This window comes from Oncorhynchus gorbuscha, unplaced genomic scaffold, assembly GCF_021184085.1.
Source record: "Oncorhynchus gorbuscha isolate QuinsamMale2020 ecotype Even-year unplaced genomic scaffold, OgorEven_v1.0 Un_scaffold_6:::fragment_8:::debris, whole genome shotgun sequence".
NCBI lineage: Eukaryota > Metazoa > Chordata > Actinopteri > Salmoniformes > Salmonidae > Oncorhynchus > Oncorhynchus gorbuscha.
Genome location: NW_025745437.1, coordinates 234,927 through 253,808, shown reverse-complemented (window position 1 = coordinate 253,808; position 18,882 = coordinate 234,927). Strand labels below are relative to the sequence as shown.

At 41.9% G+C, this 18,882-nt stretch overlaps 1 protein-coding gene across 1 annotated transcript in view; it reads left to right on the top strand.

Moving 5' to 3' along the window:
- Nucleotides 1–18,882, top strand: part of LOC124019008 (laminin subunit alpha-5-like) — a 189,856-nt gene that overhangs the window by 39,529 nt on the left and 131,445 nt on the right. Inside the window, 12 exon segments of the mRNA XM_046334352.1 lie at nt 3,294–3,312; nt 3,424–4,056; nt 4,788–4,983; nt 6,713–6,803; nt 7,154–7,288; nt 8,101–8,166; nt 12,143–12,280; nt 15,629–15,763; nt 16,204–16,338; nt 18,285–18,346; nt 18,348–18,404; nt 18,407–18,428. Of these exon segments, the coding sequence (XP_046190308.1) occupies nt 3,294–3,312; nt 3,424–4,056; nt 4,788–4,983; nt 6,713–6,803; nt 7,154–7,288; nt 8,101–8,166; nt 12,143–12,280; nt 15,629–15,763; nt 16,204–16,338; nt 18,285–18,346; nt 18,348–18,404; nt 18,407–18,428 (1,689 nt within the window).

Here is an 18,882-nt window from a genome sequence, read left to right as displayed (position 1 = left end):
TATATGGTCTGGTATAGATCAGTCTTGTTGATATGGTCTGGTATATGGTCTGGTATAGATCAGTCTTGTTGATATGGTCTGGTATATGGTCTGGTATAGATCAGTCTTGTTGATATGGTCTGGTATAGATCAGTCTTGTTGATATGGTCTGGTATAGATCAGTCTTGTTGATATGGTCTGGTATATGGTCTGGTATAGATCAGTCTTGTTGATATGGTCTGGTATATGGTCTGGTATGGTTCAGTCTTGTTGATATGGTCTAGTATAGATCAGTCTTGTTGATATGGTCTGGTATAGATCAGTCTTGTTGATATGGTCTGGTATATGGTCTGGTATAGTTCAGTCTTGTTGATATGGTCTGGTATATGGTCTGGTATAGATCAGTCTTGTTGATATGGTCTGGTATATGGTCTGGTATAGATCAGTCTTGTTGATATGGTCTAGTATAGATCAGTCTTGTTGATATGGTCTGGTATATGGTCTGGTATAGTTCAGTCTTGTTGATATGGTCTGGTATATGGTCTGGTATAGATCAGTCTTGTTGATATGGTCTGGTATAGATCAGTCTTGTTGATATGGTCTGGTATAGATCAGTCTTGTTGATATGGTCTGGTATATGGTCTGGTATAGATCAGTCTTGTTGATATGGTCTGGTATAGATCAGTCTTGTTGATATGGTCTGGTATAGATCAGTCTTGTTGATACGGTCTGGTATAGATCAGTCTTGTTGATATGGTCTGGTATAGATCAGTCTTGTTGATATGGTCTGGTATAGTTCAGTCTTGTTGATATGGTCTGGTATAGATCAGTCTTGTTGATATGGTCTGGTATAGATCAGTCTTGTTGATATGGTCTGGTATAGTTCAGTCTTGTTGATATGGTCTGGTATATGGTCTGGTATAGATCAGTCTTGTTGATATGGTCTGGTATAGATCAGTCTTGTTGATATGGTCTGGTATATGGTCTGGTATAGATCAGTCTTGTTGATATGGTCTGGTATAGATCAGTCTTGTTGATATGGTCTGGTATAGATCAGTCTTGTTGATATGGTCTGGTATATGGTCTGGTATAGATCAGTCTTGTTGATATGGTCTGGTATATGGTCTGGTATAGATCAATCTTGTTGATATGGTCTGGTATAGATCAGTCTTGTTTATATGGTCTGGTATAGATCAGTCTTGTTGATATGGTCTGGTATGGTTCAGTCTTGTTGATATGGTCTGGTATGGTTCAGTCTTGTTGATATGGTCTGGTATAGATCAGTCTTGTTGATATGGTCTGGTATAGATCAGTCTTGTTGATATGGTCTGGTATAGATCAGTCTTGTTGATATGGTCTGGTATGGTTCAGTCTTGTTGATATGGTCTGGTATAGATCAGTCTTGTTGATATGGTCTGGTATGGTTCAGTCTTGTTGATATGGTCTGGTATAGATCAGTCTTGTTGATATGGTCTGGTATAGATCAGTCTTGTTGATATGGTCTGGTATAGTTCAGTCTTGTTGATATGGTCTGGTATAGATCAGTCTTGTTGATATGGTCTGGTATAGATCAGTCTTGTTGATATGGTCTGGTATAGATCAGTCTTGTTGATATGGTCTGGTATAGATCAGTCTTGTTGATATGGTCTGGTATATGGTCTGGTATAGATCAGTCTTGTTGATATGGTCTGGTATAGATCAGTCTTGTTGATATGGTCTGGTATAGATCAGTCTTGTTGATATGGTCTGGTATATGGTCTGGTATAGATCAGTCTTGTTGATATGGTCTGGTATAGATCAGTCTTGTTGATATGGTCTGGTATATGGTCTGGTATAGATCAGTCTTGTTGATATGGTCTGGTATAGATCAGTCTTGTTGATATGGTCTGGTATATGGTCTGGTATAGATAAGTCTTGTTGATATGGTCTGGTATAGATCAGTCTTGTTGATATGGTCTGGTATATGGTCTGGTATAGATCAGTCTTGTTGATATGGTCTGGTATAGTTCAGTCTTGTTGATATGGTCTGGTATAGATCAGTCTTGTTGATATGGTCTGGTATAGATCAGTCTTGTTGATATGGTCTGGTATATGGTCTGGTATAGATCAGTCTTGTTGATATGGTCTGGTATAGATCAGTCTTGTTGATATGGTCTGGTATATGGTCTGGTATAGATCAGTCTTGTTGATATGGTCTGGTATAGATCAGTCTTGTTGATATGGTCTGGTATATGGTCTGGTATAGATCAGTCTTGTTGATATGGTCTGGTATAGATCAGTCTTGTTGATATGGTCTGGTATATGGTCAGTCTTGTTGATATGGTCTGGTATAGATCAGTCTTGTTGATATGGTCTGGTATAGATCAGTCTTGTTGATATGGTCTGGTATATGGTCTGGTATAGATCAGTCTTGTTGATATGGTCTGGTATATGGCCTGGTATAGATCAGTCTTGTTGATATGGTCTGGTATAGTTCAGTCTTGTTGATATGGTCTGGTATAGATCAGTCTTGTTGATATGGTCTGGTATAGATCAGTCTTGTTGATATTGTCTGGTATGGTTCCTGCTCCGACTATGTGACAACAGAACATCTGTGGGAAAGGCAGCAGTGAGAAAAGCCAGAAGGATGCTTGTAGCTACAGTGTTTCTTCCAACTCCATCCATCTCAGTATAAAGGTTCCTCTATCTAAAACCTTTGGTTCATCAGAGGTCCCTGAGAACCAGGGTTGGGGTCAATTCCATTTAAATTCAGGAGGTCAGTTTACTTCCTCAAAGTCTGTTTACTTCCTGAATTGACTGAATTGAAATGGGTCTGTAAATGATAGTTTTGGTTGGGATGAGGCGGGTCTGTAAATGATAGTTTTGGTTGGGATGAGACGGGTCTATAAATGATAGTTTTGGTTGGGATCAGACGGGTCTGTTAATGATAGTTTTGGTTGGGATGAGACGGGTCTATAAATGATAGCTTTGGTTGGGGTGAGACGGGTCTGTAAATGATAGCTTTGGTTGGGATCAGACGGGTCTGTAAATGATAGCTTTGGTTGGGATCAGACGGGTCTGTAAAGGATAGCTTTGGTTGGGATCAGACGGGTCTGTAAATGATAGCTTTGGTTGGGATAAGACGGGTCTGTAAATGATAGCTTTGGTTGTGGTGAGACGGGTCTGTAAATGATAGCTTTGGTTGGGATCAGACGGGTCTATAAATCATAGCTTTGGTTGGGATGAGATGCGTCTGTAAATGATAGTTTTGGTTGAGATGAGACCAGTGTGTGTGTTAATACATCACATTTCCTTGTTTCTGTGTCTGTTTCCAGGTTATCTGTTTCATTCAATGTAGCTCATCTATTTTTTTTATATATTTTGTTCTTATTAGTAGTTGCGATCCTTACGAAGCCTGACCCGCCAAACCACGCTGCTTCTTAACACACTGCTCGCTTAACTCAGAAGTCAGCCGAACCAACGTATCGGAGGGAAACGTCTGATGACAGAGTCAGCGAACCAACGTATCGGAGGGAACCGCGTTCCGACAGAGTCAGCGAACCAGGTATCGGAGGGATACGTTCCGACAGAGTCAGCCGAACCAACGTATCGGAGGGAAACGCGTTCTCAGAACCAACGTGATGACAGAGTCAGCCGAACCAACGTATCGGAGGGAACCGCGTTCCGACAGAGTCAGCCGAACCAAGGTATCGGAGGGAAACGCGTTCCGACTGATGACAGAGTCAGCCGAACCAACGTATCGGAGGGAACGCGTTCCGACAGAGTCAGCCGAACCAACGTATCGGAGGGAAACGCGTTCCGACTGATGACAGAGTCAGCCGAACTAACGTATCGGAGGAAACGCGTTCCGACAGAGTCAGCCGAACCAACGTATCGGAGGCGCCGCATTCCGACAGAGTCAGCCAACCAACGTATCGGAGGGAAACGTTCCGACAGAGTCAGCCGAACCAACGTATCGGAGGGAAACGCGTTCCGACAGAGTCAGCCGACCAACGTGATCGGAGGGAAACGCGTTCCGACAGAGTCAGCTTGCAGGCAACGTATCGGAGGGGAAACGTTCCGTCCAGCCGAACCAACGTATTGGAGGGAAACGTTCCGACAGAGTCAAACCGTATCGGAGGAAACGCGTTCCGACTGATGACAGTTCCAACGTATCGGAGGGAAACGCTGACAGAGTAGCCCAACGTATCGGAGGGAAACGCGTTCCTAGAGTCAGCCGAACCAACGTATCGGAGGGAAAACGCGTTCCGACAGAGTCAGCCCAACGTATCGGAGGGAAACGCGTTCCGACAGAGTCAGCCGAACCGTATCGGAGGGAAACGCGTTCCGACAGAGTCAACCCCACTGTTCCGACAGAGTCAGCCAACCAAGTTAGGGACGCGTTCCGACAGAGTCAGCCGAACCAACGTTCCCAGGGAAACGCGTTCCGACAGAGTCAGCCGAAAATAAGGTTAAATTTGTTCTTCGGAGGACTTCCGACAGAGTCAGCCGAACCAACGTATCGGAGGGAAACGCGCTCCGACTGATGACAGAGTCAGCCGAACTAACGGGAGGAAACGCGTTCCGACAGAGTCAGCCGAACCAACGTATCGGAGGGAAACGCGTTCCGACAGAGTCAGCCGAACCAACGTATCGGAGGGAAACGCGTTCCGACAGAGTCAGCCGAACCAACGTATCGGAAAAAAGAGTCAGCCGAACTAACGTTTCGGAGGGAAACGCGTTCCTGATGACAGAGTCAAATCAAACTCTTCTGATAAACAAAATGGCTTTGTGTGAGGGAAACGCGTTCCTGAGTCATTTTGTGTCAGCCATATTTCTTTCCGAGAGTCGTGTCGGAGGGAAACTCCGACTGATGACAGAGTCAACAACTCGTTTGGAGGGAAACGTTACAGAGTCACGAACCAACGTATCGGAGGGAAACGCGTTCGACAGAGTCAGAGTATCGGAGGAGCGTTCCGCATCAAACCAACGTATCGGAGGGAAACGCGTTCCGACAGAGTCAGGGTATCGGAGGAAACTGCAGAGTGGAGTGTCAGGTAACGCGTTCCGACTGATGACTCAGCCCTTTATCAGGGAAACACCTAGCTCGGAGGGAAACGCGTTATAGTAGGAGATGATTACAGAAGATAAAAGACAGGCCTAGACAGAGTGAAATTACATTTGTTCAACCAATAAATATCAATAAGGGAAACGCATTACAGAGTCAAAAACGTACAGGGAAACGCGTTCCGACAGAGTCAGCCGAACCAACGTATCGGAGGAAACGCGTTTGTGACAGAGTAGCCGAACCAACGTATCATTCCGACATTCAGCCTTTGGAGGGAAACATTGTTCCGACAGTCAGCCGAACCTCCCTCTTCCATTGACACCAGCTCCATGTAATCTACACTGTGTCCTTATCTACATTGGAGGGAAACTTTACATTGCTGACAGAGTGTAATCCTGTGTTGTATGTCAACCAACTCATTGACTCGACAGAGTCAGCCGAACCAACGTATCGGAGGAAACGCGTTCCGTAATCTTGTGTTGTATGTCATCGAGGGAAAAGCTCATTGTAATCTTGTGTTGTATGTCATCGACTCATTGTAATCCTGTGTTGTATGTCATTATCGGAGACTCATTGTAATCCTGTGTTGTATGGAGGACTCATTAGCCGAACCAACGTATCGGAGGGAAACTTCATTGAGTCAGCCGAACCAACGTATCGGAGGGAAACTTGTACTAACGACATTAACTCAGGGAAACGCGTTGTAATCCTGTATGTATGTCATTAACTCATTGTAATCCTGTGTTGTATGTCATTAACTCATTGTAATCCTGTGTTGTATGTCATTAACTCATTGTAATCCTGTGACAGAGTGTATGTCATTCAGCCGACTCATTGTAATCCGACTAACGACAGAGTCAAACGATCGGAGGGAAACTCGTTGTAATCGGAGGAAACTGACAGATAAACCAACGTATCGGAGGGAACCGTCCCCTAAAATAAATCTGTGTTGTATGTCATTGACTCATTGTAATCCTGTGTTGTATGTCATTTGCAACTCATTGTATTCCTGTGTTGTATGTCATTAACTCATTGTATTCCTGTTTGTTAACCCACTGTTCATCGGCCAGTTAACCCACTGTTCCTAGGCCAGTTAACCCACTGTTCCTAGGCCAGTTAACCCACTGTTCCTAGGCCAGTTAACCCACTGTTCCTCGGCCAGTTAACCCACTGTTCCTAGTTGTATGTCATTAACTCATTGTATTCCTGTCATTGTAAGAATCATTAACTGACTAATCCTGTGTTGTTAAATAAAGTCATTGAAATTCATTGTATTCCTGTGTTGTATGTCATTGACTCATTTTGTAATCCTGTGTTGTATGTCATTAACTCATTGTAATCCTGAAGATAAATCTTACAGTAACCCTCCCTTAAATAAATGATTACAGAAGATAAAAGACATGTAGACAAGTGAAATTACATTTGTTCATAAATATAATCAATCAAGTTAGCAAAATACATTACATTTCTTTGAAGATAAATCTCAGTAACCATTGCTCCCCTAAAATAAATCTGTGTTGTATGTCATCGACTCATTGTAATCTTGTGTTGTATGTCATTGACTCATTGTAATCCTGTGTTGTATGTCATTGACTCATTGTAATCCTGAAGATAAATCTCAGTAACTATCCCCTAAAATAAACCTGTGTTGTATGTCATTGACTCATTGTATCTTTCCACTGCCAGCATCACACCGCTGGTGTCAACTGTGAGCGCTGTATCCTCACCTACTACAGATCACCTGACCATCCCCTGGACTCCCCATTGGCCTGCTCCCGTGAGTGACAGTTTATATTCAAACTAAAATACATGTTGATTGGTGTGTTTGAAAGATAATATTTAATTAGTCACTTATGTGGAAAGAAAATGGTGATGTTTGTCACTTGACAGCAGATTAATAGAGTTGATTGTCTTCATTCACCTCCTCTTCCTCCTCCTTCTCCTCCTCCTTCTCCTCCTCCTCCTCCTTCTCCTCCTCTTCCTCTGCCTCCTTCTCCTCCTCCTCCTCTCTCCTCCTCCTTCTCTCCTCCTCCTCCTTTCCTCCTCCTCCTCCTCTTCCTCATCTTCCTCCTCCTCTTCCTCCTCCCTTCTCCTCCTCCTCCTCCTCCCTCCTCCTCCACTCTGCAGCCTGTGTGTGCCGGTCAGAGTTCACAGATGGTACCTGTGAGGATCTGACGGGTCGGTGTTACTGTAAACCCAGCTACACCGGAGAGAACTGTGACACCTGTGCTGAGGGATACATTAAATTCCCAGACTGCTACTGTAAGTATCCAGAATAAAAACATCTTTGTTATGGTTCTCATAAAATAGGTCTTTGGGTACAAAGTTGTAGGGCATAAACAGGAAGTAGTCTTTTTATGTTATTTCTCCTTTATTTAACCAGGTAGGCCAGTTGAGAACAAGTTCTCATTTGCAACTGCGACCTGGCCGAGATAAAGCGTAGCAATTCGACACATACAACAACACAGAGTTACAACAACACAGAGTTACACATGGAATAAACAAAACATACAGTCAATAATACAGTAGAAAAAAGGAAAACTAAAAGTCAATATACAGTGAGTGCAAATGAAGTAAGATAAGGGAGTTAAGGCAATAAATGCTAGATCGGCAGAAGATGAATGTTCAAGTAGAGATACTGGGGTGCAAAGGAGCAAGATAAATAAATAAATACACTATGGGGATGAGGTAGATTGGATGGGCTATTTACAGATGGGCTATGTACAGGTGCAGTGATCTGTGAGCTGCTCTGACAGCTTGCGCTTAAAGCTAGTGAGGGAGATATGAGTCTCCAGCTTCAGAGATTTTTGCAGTTCGTTCCAGTCATGGGCTGCAGAGACATGGAAGGAAAGACGACCAAAGGAGGAATTGGCTTTGGGGATGACCACTGAGGGACAGTTTCCCTGGACACAGATTCTCAGTGGAGAATGTCTATTGAAATAGCTGTTTAGTTCAGGACTAAATTATCTCTGTTTGGGAAACAGATCCTACAGCTTTACAGCAGCCCAGGATCGATAAGAACTCTCTCTCAAGGGGACGACTGCTATAACTTGTCTAATGCGTGTTTCTGTCAGCCATAGCAACCTACCTCAACAACAACAATAGCAACAGAGAAGCTAAACCTGCCGGAGAAATCATCAGTAAGTCTTTTAAATATATTTTATTTCTTCAATTTCTTCAAAAGGTATAGTACAAATCATACCGACGGAGTCAGACAAGACACATTTTTCTCCATCTGTGGTATCATGTGTTATTATAGCCAATCATTTCCTCTGCGTTGTACACGTCTCTACTTGTGTTGGACCGATAAACCCTATTGGATTGATGAGATAGGCAATGGGGGGACGGGATTAGCAGAAGCAAACAATGTCAAGTCTATCCTTGGCTACAGTAACAGTACGTGTCTCTGTCTCTCTGTCTCTGTCTCTGTCTCTCTGTCTCTCTGTCTCTGTCTCTCTGTCTCTGTCTCTCTGTCTCTGTCTCTCTGTCTCTGTCTCTCTGTCTCTGTCTCTCTGTCTCTCTCTGTCTCTCTGTCTCTGTCTCTCTGTGTCTCTGTCTCTCTGTCTCTCTGTCTCTCTGTCTGTCTCTGTCTCTCTCTGTCTCTGTCTCTGTCTCTCTCTCTGTCTCTGTCTCTCTGTCTCTGTCTCTGTCTCTGTCTCTGTCTCTGTCTCTGTCTCTGTCTCTCTCTCTGTCTCTGTCTCTCTGTCTCTGTCCCTGTCTCTGTCTCTGTCTCTCTGTCTCTATGTCTCTCTGTCTCTGTCTCTGTCTCTCTCTCTGTCTCTCTGTCTCTGTCTCTCTGTCTCTGTCTCTCTGTCTCTCTGTCTCTGTCTCTCTCTCTGTCTCTCTGTCTCTCTCTCTGTCTCTCTGTCTCTCTCTCTGTCTCTCTCTGTCTCTGTGTCTCTGTCTCTGTCTCTGTCTCTCTGTCTCTGTCTCTCTCTCTGTCTCTCTGTCTCTGTCTCTCTCTCTGTCTCTCTGTCTCTCTCTCTGTCTCTGTCTCTCTCTGTCTCTCTGTCTCTGTCTCTGTCTCTCTCTCTGTCTCTGTCTCTCTGTCTCTGTCTCTCTGTCTCTGTGTCTGTGTCTCTGTCTCTGTCTCTCTATCTCTCTGTCTCTGTCTCTGTCTCTCTCTCTGTCTCTGTGTCTCTATGTCTCTGTGTCTCTGTCTCTCTCTGTCTCTGTCTCTCTGTCTCTGTCTCTCTGTCTCTGTCTCTCTCTCTGTCTCTGTCTCTCTGTCTCTCTGTCTCTGTCTCTCTGTCTCTCTGTCTCTCTCTCTGTCTCTGTCTCTGTCTCTCTCTCTGTCTCTGTCTCTGTCTCTCTCTCTCTCTCTGTCTCTGTCTCTCTCTCTCTCTCTCTCTGTCTCTCTCTCTCTCTCTGTCTCTGTCTCTCTGTCTCTGTCTCTGTGTCTGTGTCTCTCTGTCTCTGTCTCTCTGTCTCTGTCTCTGTGTCCGCTGTCTCTGTGTCTCTGTCTCTGCAAACTCTCTGTCTCTGTGTCTCTGTCTCTGTGTCTCTCTCTGTCTCTGTGTCTCTCTCTGTCTCTGTGATACTCTCCTCTGCCTCTCTGTCTCTGTCTCTGTGTCCTGTCTCTGTGTCTCTGTCTCTGTCTCTCTGTCTCTGAGAGTCTATACACTAGTCCTCTGTCTCTCTGTCTCTCTGTCTCTGTCTCTGTGTCTCACTCTCTCTGTCTCTGTCACTCTGTCTCTGTCTCTCTGTCTCTGTCTCTGTGTAGACTGTGAGTGCAGTGCTATGGGACGGAGATAACCCTGCCGTCACTGATCCGCACCCAGGACCTGTATCTGCAAACCCGGCTTCACTGGGGAACACTGTGACAGCTGTGTCCCCAGGACTATACACTCAACTGCCAGGGACTATACATACCACCCAGAGAGACTATACACTAGATACCACCCAGAGAGACTATACACTAGATACCACCCAGAGAGACTATACACTAGATACCACCCAGAGAGACTATACACTAGATACCACCCAGAGATATACACTAGATACCACCCGGAGAGACTATACACTAGATACCACCCAGAGAGACTATACACTAGATACCACCCAGAGAGACTATACACTAGATACCACCCAGAGACTATACACTAGATACCACCCAGAGAGACTATACACTAGATACCACCCAGAGAGACTATACACTAGATACCACCCAGAGAGACTATACACTAGATACCACCCAGAGAGACTATACACTAGATACCACCCAGAGAGACTATACACTAGATACCACCCAGAGATATACACTAGATACCACCCAGAGAGACTATACACTAGATACCACCCAGAGAGACTATACACTAGATACCACCCAGAGAGACTATACACTAGATACCACCCAGAGAGACTATACACTAGATACCACCCAGAGACTATACACTAGATACCACCCAGAGAGACTATACACTAGATACCACCCAGAGATATACACTAGATACCACCCAGAGAGACTATACACTAGATACCACCCAGAGAGACTATACACTAGATAACTACCCAGAGACTATACACTAGATATATACACTAGATAACTACACAGAGATATAACTAACTACCACCCAGATATATACACTAGATAACTACCCAGATATATACACTAGATAACTACCCACAGAGATATGACTAGATACCACCCAGATATATACACTAGATAACTACACAGAGATATATACACTAGATAACTACACAGAGAGATATAACTAATACACACAGAGACTATACACTAGATAACACCACAGATATATACACTAGATAACACCCAGAGAGATATATACTAGATACCACCCAGATATATACACTAGATAACACACAGAGATATATACACTAGATAACACCCAGAGAGACTATATACTAGATACACACAGAGAGACTATACACTAGATACCACCCAGAGAGACTATACACTAGATACCACCCAGATATATACACACTAACTACACACTGAGATATACACTAGATAACTACACACAGATACTATACACTAGATAACTACACCCAGACACAGATATATACACTAGATAACTACACACTAGATATATACACTAGATAACACACACAGATATATACACTAGATAACTACACACAGAGAATATACACTAGATACACCCAGATATATACACTAGATAACTACCCAGAGATACTATACACTAGATAACACCCACAGATATACACTAGATCCCACACAGAGAGATATACACTAGATAACTACCAGAGAGATATATACTAGATAACTACACACAGATATATACACTAGATAACTACACACAGATATATACACTAGATAACTACACACAGATATATAACTAACTACACACAGATATATACACTAGATAACTACACACATATATATACACTAGATAACTACACACTGATATATACACTAGATAACTACACACAGAGATATGACTAACTACACACAGATATATACACTAGATAACTACACACAGATATATGACTAACTACACACAGATATATACACTAGATAACTACACACAGATATACACTAGATAACTACACACAGATATATACACTACTAACTACACACTAGATATATACACTAGATAACTACACACAGATATATACACTAGATAACTACACACAGAGATATAACTAATAACTACACACAGATATATACACTAGATAACTACACACAGATATACACACTAGATAACTACACACAGATATATACACTAGATAACTACACACTGATATATAACTAGATAACTACACACAGATATATACACTAGATAACTACACACAGAGATATACACTAGATAACTACACACAGATATACACACTAGATAACTACACACAGATATATGACTAACTACACACAGATATATAACTAACTACACACAGATATATACACTAGATAACTACACACAGATATACACACTAGATAACTACACACAGAGATATAACTAACTACACACAGATATATGACTAACTACACACAGATATATACACTAGATAACTACACACTGAGATATACACTAAATAACTACACACTGTCAGGCATGCTCATCCTCCCCAGCCCCACAAACAAACACAAACACACTTGTTGGTTGTGTAATGACCCCAGTGTGCCCTCTCCTCCGCCAGCATGTCGATGCTCAGGCGCCGGGTGCCAGGGTGGTAGGTGTGATACGCTGACTGGGCAGTGCCAGTGTCACCAAGGCTTCCAGGGCTACTCATGTGACCAGTGTGCTCCAGGCTACTTCAACTACCCCCTCTGCCAACGTGAGTATCTGCCAACACATTGTTACCCCCTCTGCCAACGTGACTGTCTGTCTGCCAACACATTGTTACCCACTCTGCCAACGTGACTGTCTGTCTGCCAACACATTGTTACCCACTGTGCCAACGTGACTGTCTGTCTGCCAACACATTGTTACCCCCTGTGCCAACGTGACTGTCTGTCTGCCAACACATTGTTACCCCCTCTGCCAACGTGACTGTCTGTCTGCCAACACATTGTTACCCACTGTGCCAACGTGACTGTCTGTCTGCCAACACATTGTTACCCCCTCTGCCAACGTGACTGACTGTCTGCCAACACATTGGCTCCAAAAACATTGTCTGTCTCAATACTGATATACAGCTCAATACTGATATACAGCTCAATACATTGATATACAGCTCAATACTGACTGTCAGCTCAATACATGATACACAGCTCAATGACTGATATCTGCCAACACATTGCTCAAAACTGATATACAGCTGTCTCTTCAATACTGATATACAGACAGGACCATGGATATACAGCTCAATACTGATATACAGCTCAATACTGATATACAACTTAATACTGATATACAGAGCTGATATACAGGACCAATACTGATAAACAGCTCAATACTGATATACAGCTCAATACTGATATACAGCTCACTACCGATATACAGACAGGACCATGGATATACAGCTCAATACTGATATACAGACAGGACCATGGATATACAGCTCAATACTGATATACAGCTCAATACCGATATACAGACAGGACCTCACTGATATACAGCTCAATACCGATATACAGACAGGACCAGGACCATGGATATACAGCTCAATATTGATATACCTTAATACTGACAGACAGGACCATGGATATACAGCTCAATACTGATATACAGCTCAATACCGATATACAGACAGGACCACGGATATACAGCTCAATACCGATATACAGACAGGACCATGGATATACATGGATAAACAGCTCAATGGATATACAGCTCAATACTGATATACAGCTCAATACCGATATACAGACAGGACCATGGATATACAGCTCAATACTGATATACAGCTCAATACCGATATACAGACAGGACCATGGATATACAGCTCAATACTGATATACAGACAGGACCATGGATATACAGCTCAATACCGATATACAGACAGGACCATGGATATACAGCTCAATACTGATATACAGCTCAATACTGATATACAGCTCAATACTGATATACAGACAGGACCATGGATATACAGCTCAATACCGATATACAGACAAGACCATGGATATACAGCTCAATACTATACAGACAGGACCATGGATATACAGCTCAATACTGATATACAGACAGGACCATGAATATACAGCTCAATACTGATATACAGCTCAATACCATGATATACAGCTCAATACTGATATACGGACAGGACCACGGATATACAGCTCAATACCGATATACAGACAGGACCATGGATATACATGGATAAACAGCTCAATACTGATATACAGCTCAATACTGATATACAGCTCCACTACCGATATACAGACAGGACCATGGATATACAGCTCAATACTGATATACAGCTCAATACTGATATAGCAGACAGGACCATGGATATACAGCTCAATACTGATATACAGACAGGACCATGGATATACAGCTCAATACTGATATACAGACAGGACCATGGATATACAGCTCAATACTGATATACAGCTCAATACTGATATACAGCTCAATACTGATATACAGACAAGACCATGGATATACAGCTCAATGCTGATATACAGCTCAATACTGATATACAGCTCAATACTGATATACAGCTCAATACTGACACGACAGGACCATGGATATACAGCTCAATACTGACACAACAGACAGGACCATGGATATACAGCTCAATACTGATATACAGCTCAATACTGATATACAGACAGGACCATGGATATACAGCTCAATACTGATATACAGCTCAATACTGATATACAGCTAGTGGGTTCAATTCCCGGGACCACCCATGACAATGTATGCACACATGACTGTACCATGGATAAACAGCTCAATATATTATTATTATTATTATTATTATTATTATTATATTATTATTATTTATTATTATATTATTATTATTATTATTATATTATTATTATTATTATATTATTATTATATTATTATATTATTATATTATTATTATTATATTATTATTATTATTATTATTATTATTATTATTATATTATTATTATTATTATTATTATTATTATATTATTATTATATTATTATTTATTATTATTATTATTATTATTATATTATTATTATATTTGATATACAGCTCAATACTGATATACAGCTCACTACCGATATACAGACAGGACCATGGATATACAGCTCAATACTGATATACAGACAGGACCATGGATATACAGCTCAATATTGATATACAGACAGGACCATGGATATACAGCTCAATACCGATATACAGCAGACAGGACCAGGACCATGGATATAGAGCTCAATACTGATATACAGACAGGACCATGGATATACAGCTCAATACTGATATACAGACAGGACAGACAGGACCATGGATATACAGCTCAATACCGATATACAGACAGGACCAGGACCATGGATATACAGCTCAATACTGATATACAGCTCAGGACCACTGATATACAGCTCAATACTGATATACAGCTCAATATCGATATACGGACAGGACCACGGATATACAGCTCAATACTGATATACAGACAGGACCATGGATATACAGCTCAGATGCTGATATACAGCTCAATACTGATATAGAGCTCAATACTGATATACAGCTCAATATCACATACTGACAGGACCATGGATATACAGCTCAATACTGACACAACAGACAGGACCATGGATATACAGCTCAATACTGATATACAGCTCAATACTGACACGACAGGACCATGGATATACAGCTCAATACTGACACAACAGACAGGACCATGGATATACAGCTCAATACTGATATATAGCTCAATACTGACACAACAGACAGGACCATGGATATACAGCTCAATACTGATATACAGCTCAATACTGATATACAGCTCAATACTGACACAACACACAGGACCATGGATATACAACACACAGGATCAATACTCATACTGATATACAGCTCAATACTGATATACAGACAGGACTATGGATATACAGCTCAATACTGATATACAGCTCAATACTGACTCAGGACCGCTTGCCTGTTGAGTGAATTGTTTCTGGAATTAATTCTGTTTTGGAATTACAATAAAAGTTCATAAATGTTGTCACACAAACTCTGTTGGTCTTTCCTCTCCGTCAGTGTGTGGCTGCAGCAGCGTGGGTTCCCTCCCAGAGGGCTGTGATTGGTCTGGACGGTGTGTGTGTCGTCCAGAGTTCCAGGGACCGCGATGTGAGCAGTGTAGATCAGGCTTCCACTCCTACCCCAACTGCCAAGGTACTGACAGCTGACCACACACACTACACACACACACTACACACACCGAAACTACACACCCCAACTACACACCCCAACTAACTAACTACACACCTCAACTACACACACCCCAACTACACACACCGTAACTACACACACCTCAACTACACACACCCCAACTGCAACAAGGTACTGACAGCTGACAGGACCACACTCCCACTACACACCGTAACTACACACACCTCAACACACCACCCCAACTACACACACCCCAACTACACACAGGACCACACACCACGCTCATCAACTACACACACCCCAACTACACACACCTCAATTACACACTCCTACCCCAACTGCCAAGGTTCATTATTTGTCGACTGGTCAGTCTGCTCAGTTGGTTATTAGCGACATAGCAGAACACAGCCACTATCTAATGTTGTTACTTCCTGTTTACCCAGTGTGCACCTGTGATCCTCACACCTCCCTGGGCTCCAGCTGCAGTGTGTCGGGCCACTGCCACTGCAGACCCAACTACAGCGGCACCGCCTGTGACCAGTGTGCTCCTGGTTTCTACGGCTTCCCCAGCTGCACGCGTAAGTTGTCCGAGTTCAGACGACATCTCAAAGCCTGATTGGTTGTTAAAATCAGATTGCTTCAATATCTAAAACTAAATATATCCAAGGTACTTTGTTAAAAGATGGGCGGCCGTCTGCGTTGTATGTATTTATTACCCTGTCTAATCTGTCTAATCTGTATTTTTATCCTGTCTAATCTGTCATGTTGTTATATGTTTATTTCCCTGTCTAATCTGTCATGTTGTTATGTGTTTATTACCCTGTCTAATCTGTCATGTATTTATTATCCTGTCTAATCTGTCATGTTGTTATATGTTTATTTCCCTGGCTAATCTGTCATGTTGTTATGTATTTAAATTACCCTGTCTAATCTGTCATGTTGTTATGTATTTAATATCTCTGTCCCTAATCTTGTCATGTTGTTGATGTATTTATTACCAGGTGAGTGGTCTGTCATGTATTTATTATCCTGTCTGGAATCTGTCATGTTGTTATAGGTGACCTTATTTCCTTGGTCATTCAATCAATCAATTGTTAATCAATTTAATCAATACCCTGTCTAATCTGTCAATGACAAATTAATTCAGTCCCTTTGCTCATATAATACCACATACTGTTCAATATCTCTCGATTTCGATCTCAACATAGCCTCCACATTGATATCTGTCATGTTGTTATATGTTTATTTCCTGGCTAATTGACTCATGTTGTTATGTATTTATTACCCTGTCTAATCTGTCATGTTGTTATGTGTTTATTACCCTGTCTAATCTGTCATGTTGACTTATGTATTTATTACCCCTGTCTAATCTGTCATGTTGTTATGTATTTATTAGCCTCCACTAATCTGTCATGTATTTATTATCCTCCACATTGATCTGTCATGTTGTTATATGTTTATTTCCCCCTGGCTAATCTGTCATTGACTTTATTACCCCCTGTCTAATCTGTCATGTTGTTATGTGTTTATTACCCTGTCTAATCTGTCATGTTGTTATGTCCACATTGTTTATTACCCTGTCTAATCTGTCATGTGACTCTGTACCGGTACCCTGTCTAATCTGTCATGTTGTTATACCCCTGTATATAGCCTCCACTTGATCTGTCATGTTGTTATGTATTTATTGTACCCTGTATAATCTGTCATGTTGTTATGTGTTTATTACCCTGTCTAATCTGTCATGTTGTTATGTGTTTACCCCTATAGCCTCCACATTACCCTGTCTAATCTGTCATGTTGTTATGTGTTTATTACCCTGTCTAATCTGTCATGTTGTTATGTGTTTATTACCCCTGTCTAATCTGTCATGTTGTTATAGCCTCCACATTTCTGTTACCCCCTGTCTAATCTGTCATGTTGTTATGTGTTTATTGACCCTGTCTAATCTGTCATGTTGTTATGCCTGTTTATTACCCTGTCTAATCTGTCATGTTGTTATGTGTTTATTATCCTGTCTAATCTGTCATGTGTTTATTACTCCTGTCTAATCTGTCATGTTGTTATGTGCTTATAACCCTGTCTAATCTGTCATGTTGTTATGTGTTTATTACCCTGTCTAATCTGTCATGTTGTTATGTGTTTATTACCCTGTCTAATCTGTCATGTTGTTATGTGTTTATTACCCTGTCTAATCTGTCATGTTGTTATGTGTTTATTACCCTGTCTAATCTGTCATGTTGTTATGTGTTTATTATCCTGTCTAATCTGTCATGTGTTTATTACCCTGTCTAATCTGTCATGTTGTTATGTGCTTATTACCCTGTCTAATCTGTCATGTTGTTATGTGTTTATTACCCTGTCTAATCTGTCATGTTGTTATGTGTTTATTACCCTGTCTAATCTGTCACTAAATTCAAGTCTGAATCTCGCTAAATGCTAGCTGGCTAACTCCCTCTTCTCTCTCCTGTCTCCCCAGCTACTATGCTAATGTGTTAATATCTCTTGACTCTGTACCGTCCCTCAGCTTGTCATTGCTCAATTGAGGGCTCCAGGTTCAGTAGCTGTGACCAGGTGAGTGGTCAGTGTGACCTGTCTACCCAACGTAGCCTGGGACAGACTCTGTGACACCTGCAGCTCTGGAACCTCCACGGATTCCCTCTCTGCCAAGGTAGGTGACCTCCTATGGACTTCGTCATTCAATCAATCAATCAATTAATCAATCAATAGAGCTTTATCATCCCTCAATGACAAATTAATTCAGTCCCTTTGCTCATATAATACACACATACTGTACATTCAATATCCATCTCGATTTCGATCTCAACCTTTGTATAGCCTCCACATTGACTCTGTTCCGGTACCCCCTGTATATAGCCTCCACATTGACTCTGTACTGGTACCCCCTGTATATAGCCTCCACATTGACTCTGTACTGGTACCCCTTAATATAGCCTCCACATTGACTCTGTACCGGTACCCCCTGTATATAGCCTCCACATTGACTCTGTACCAGTACCCCCTGTATATAGCCTCCACATTGACTCTGTACCGTAACACCCTGTATATAGCCTCCACATTGACTCTGTACCGTAACACCCTGTATATAGCCTCCACATTGACTC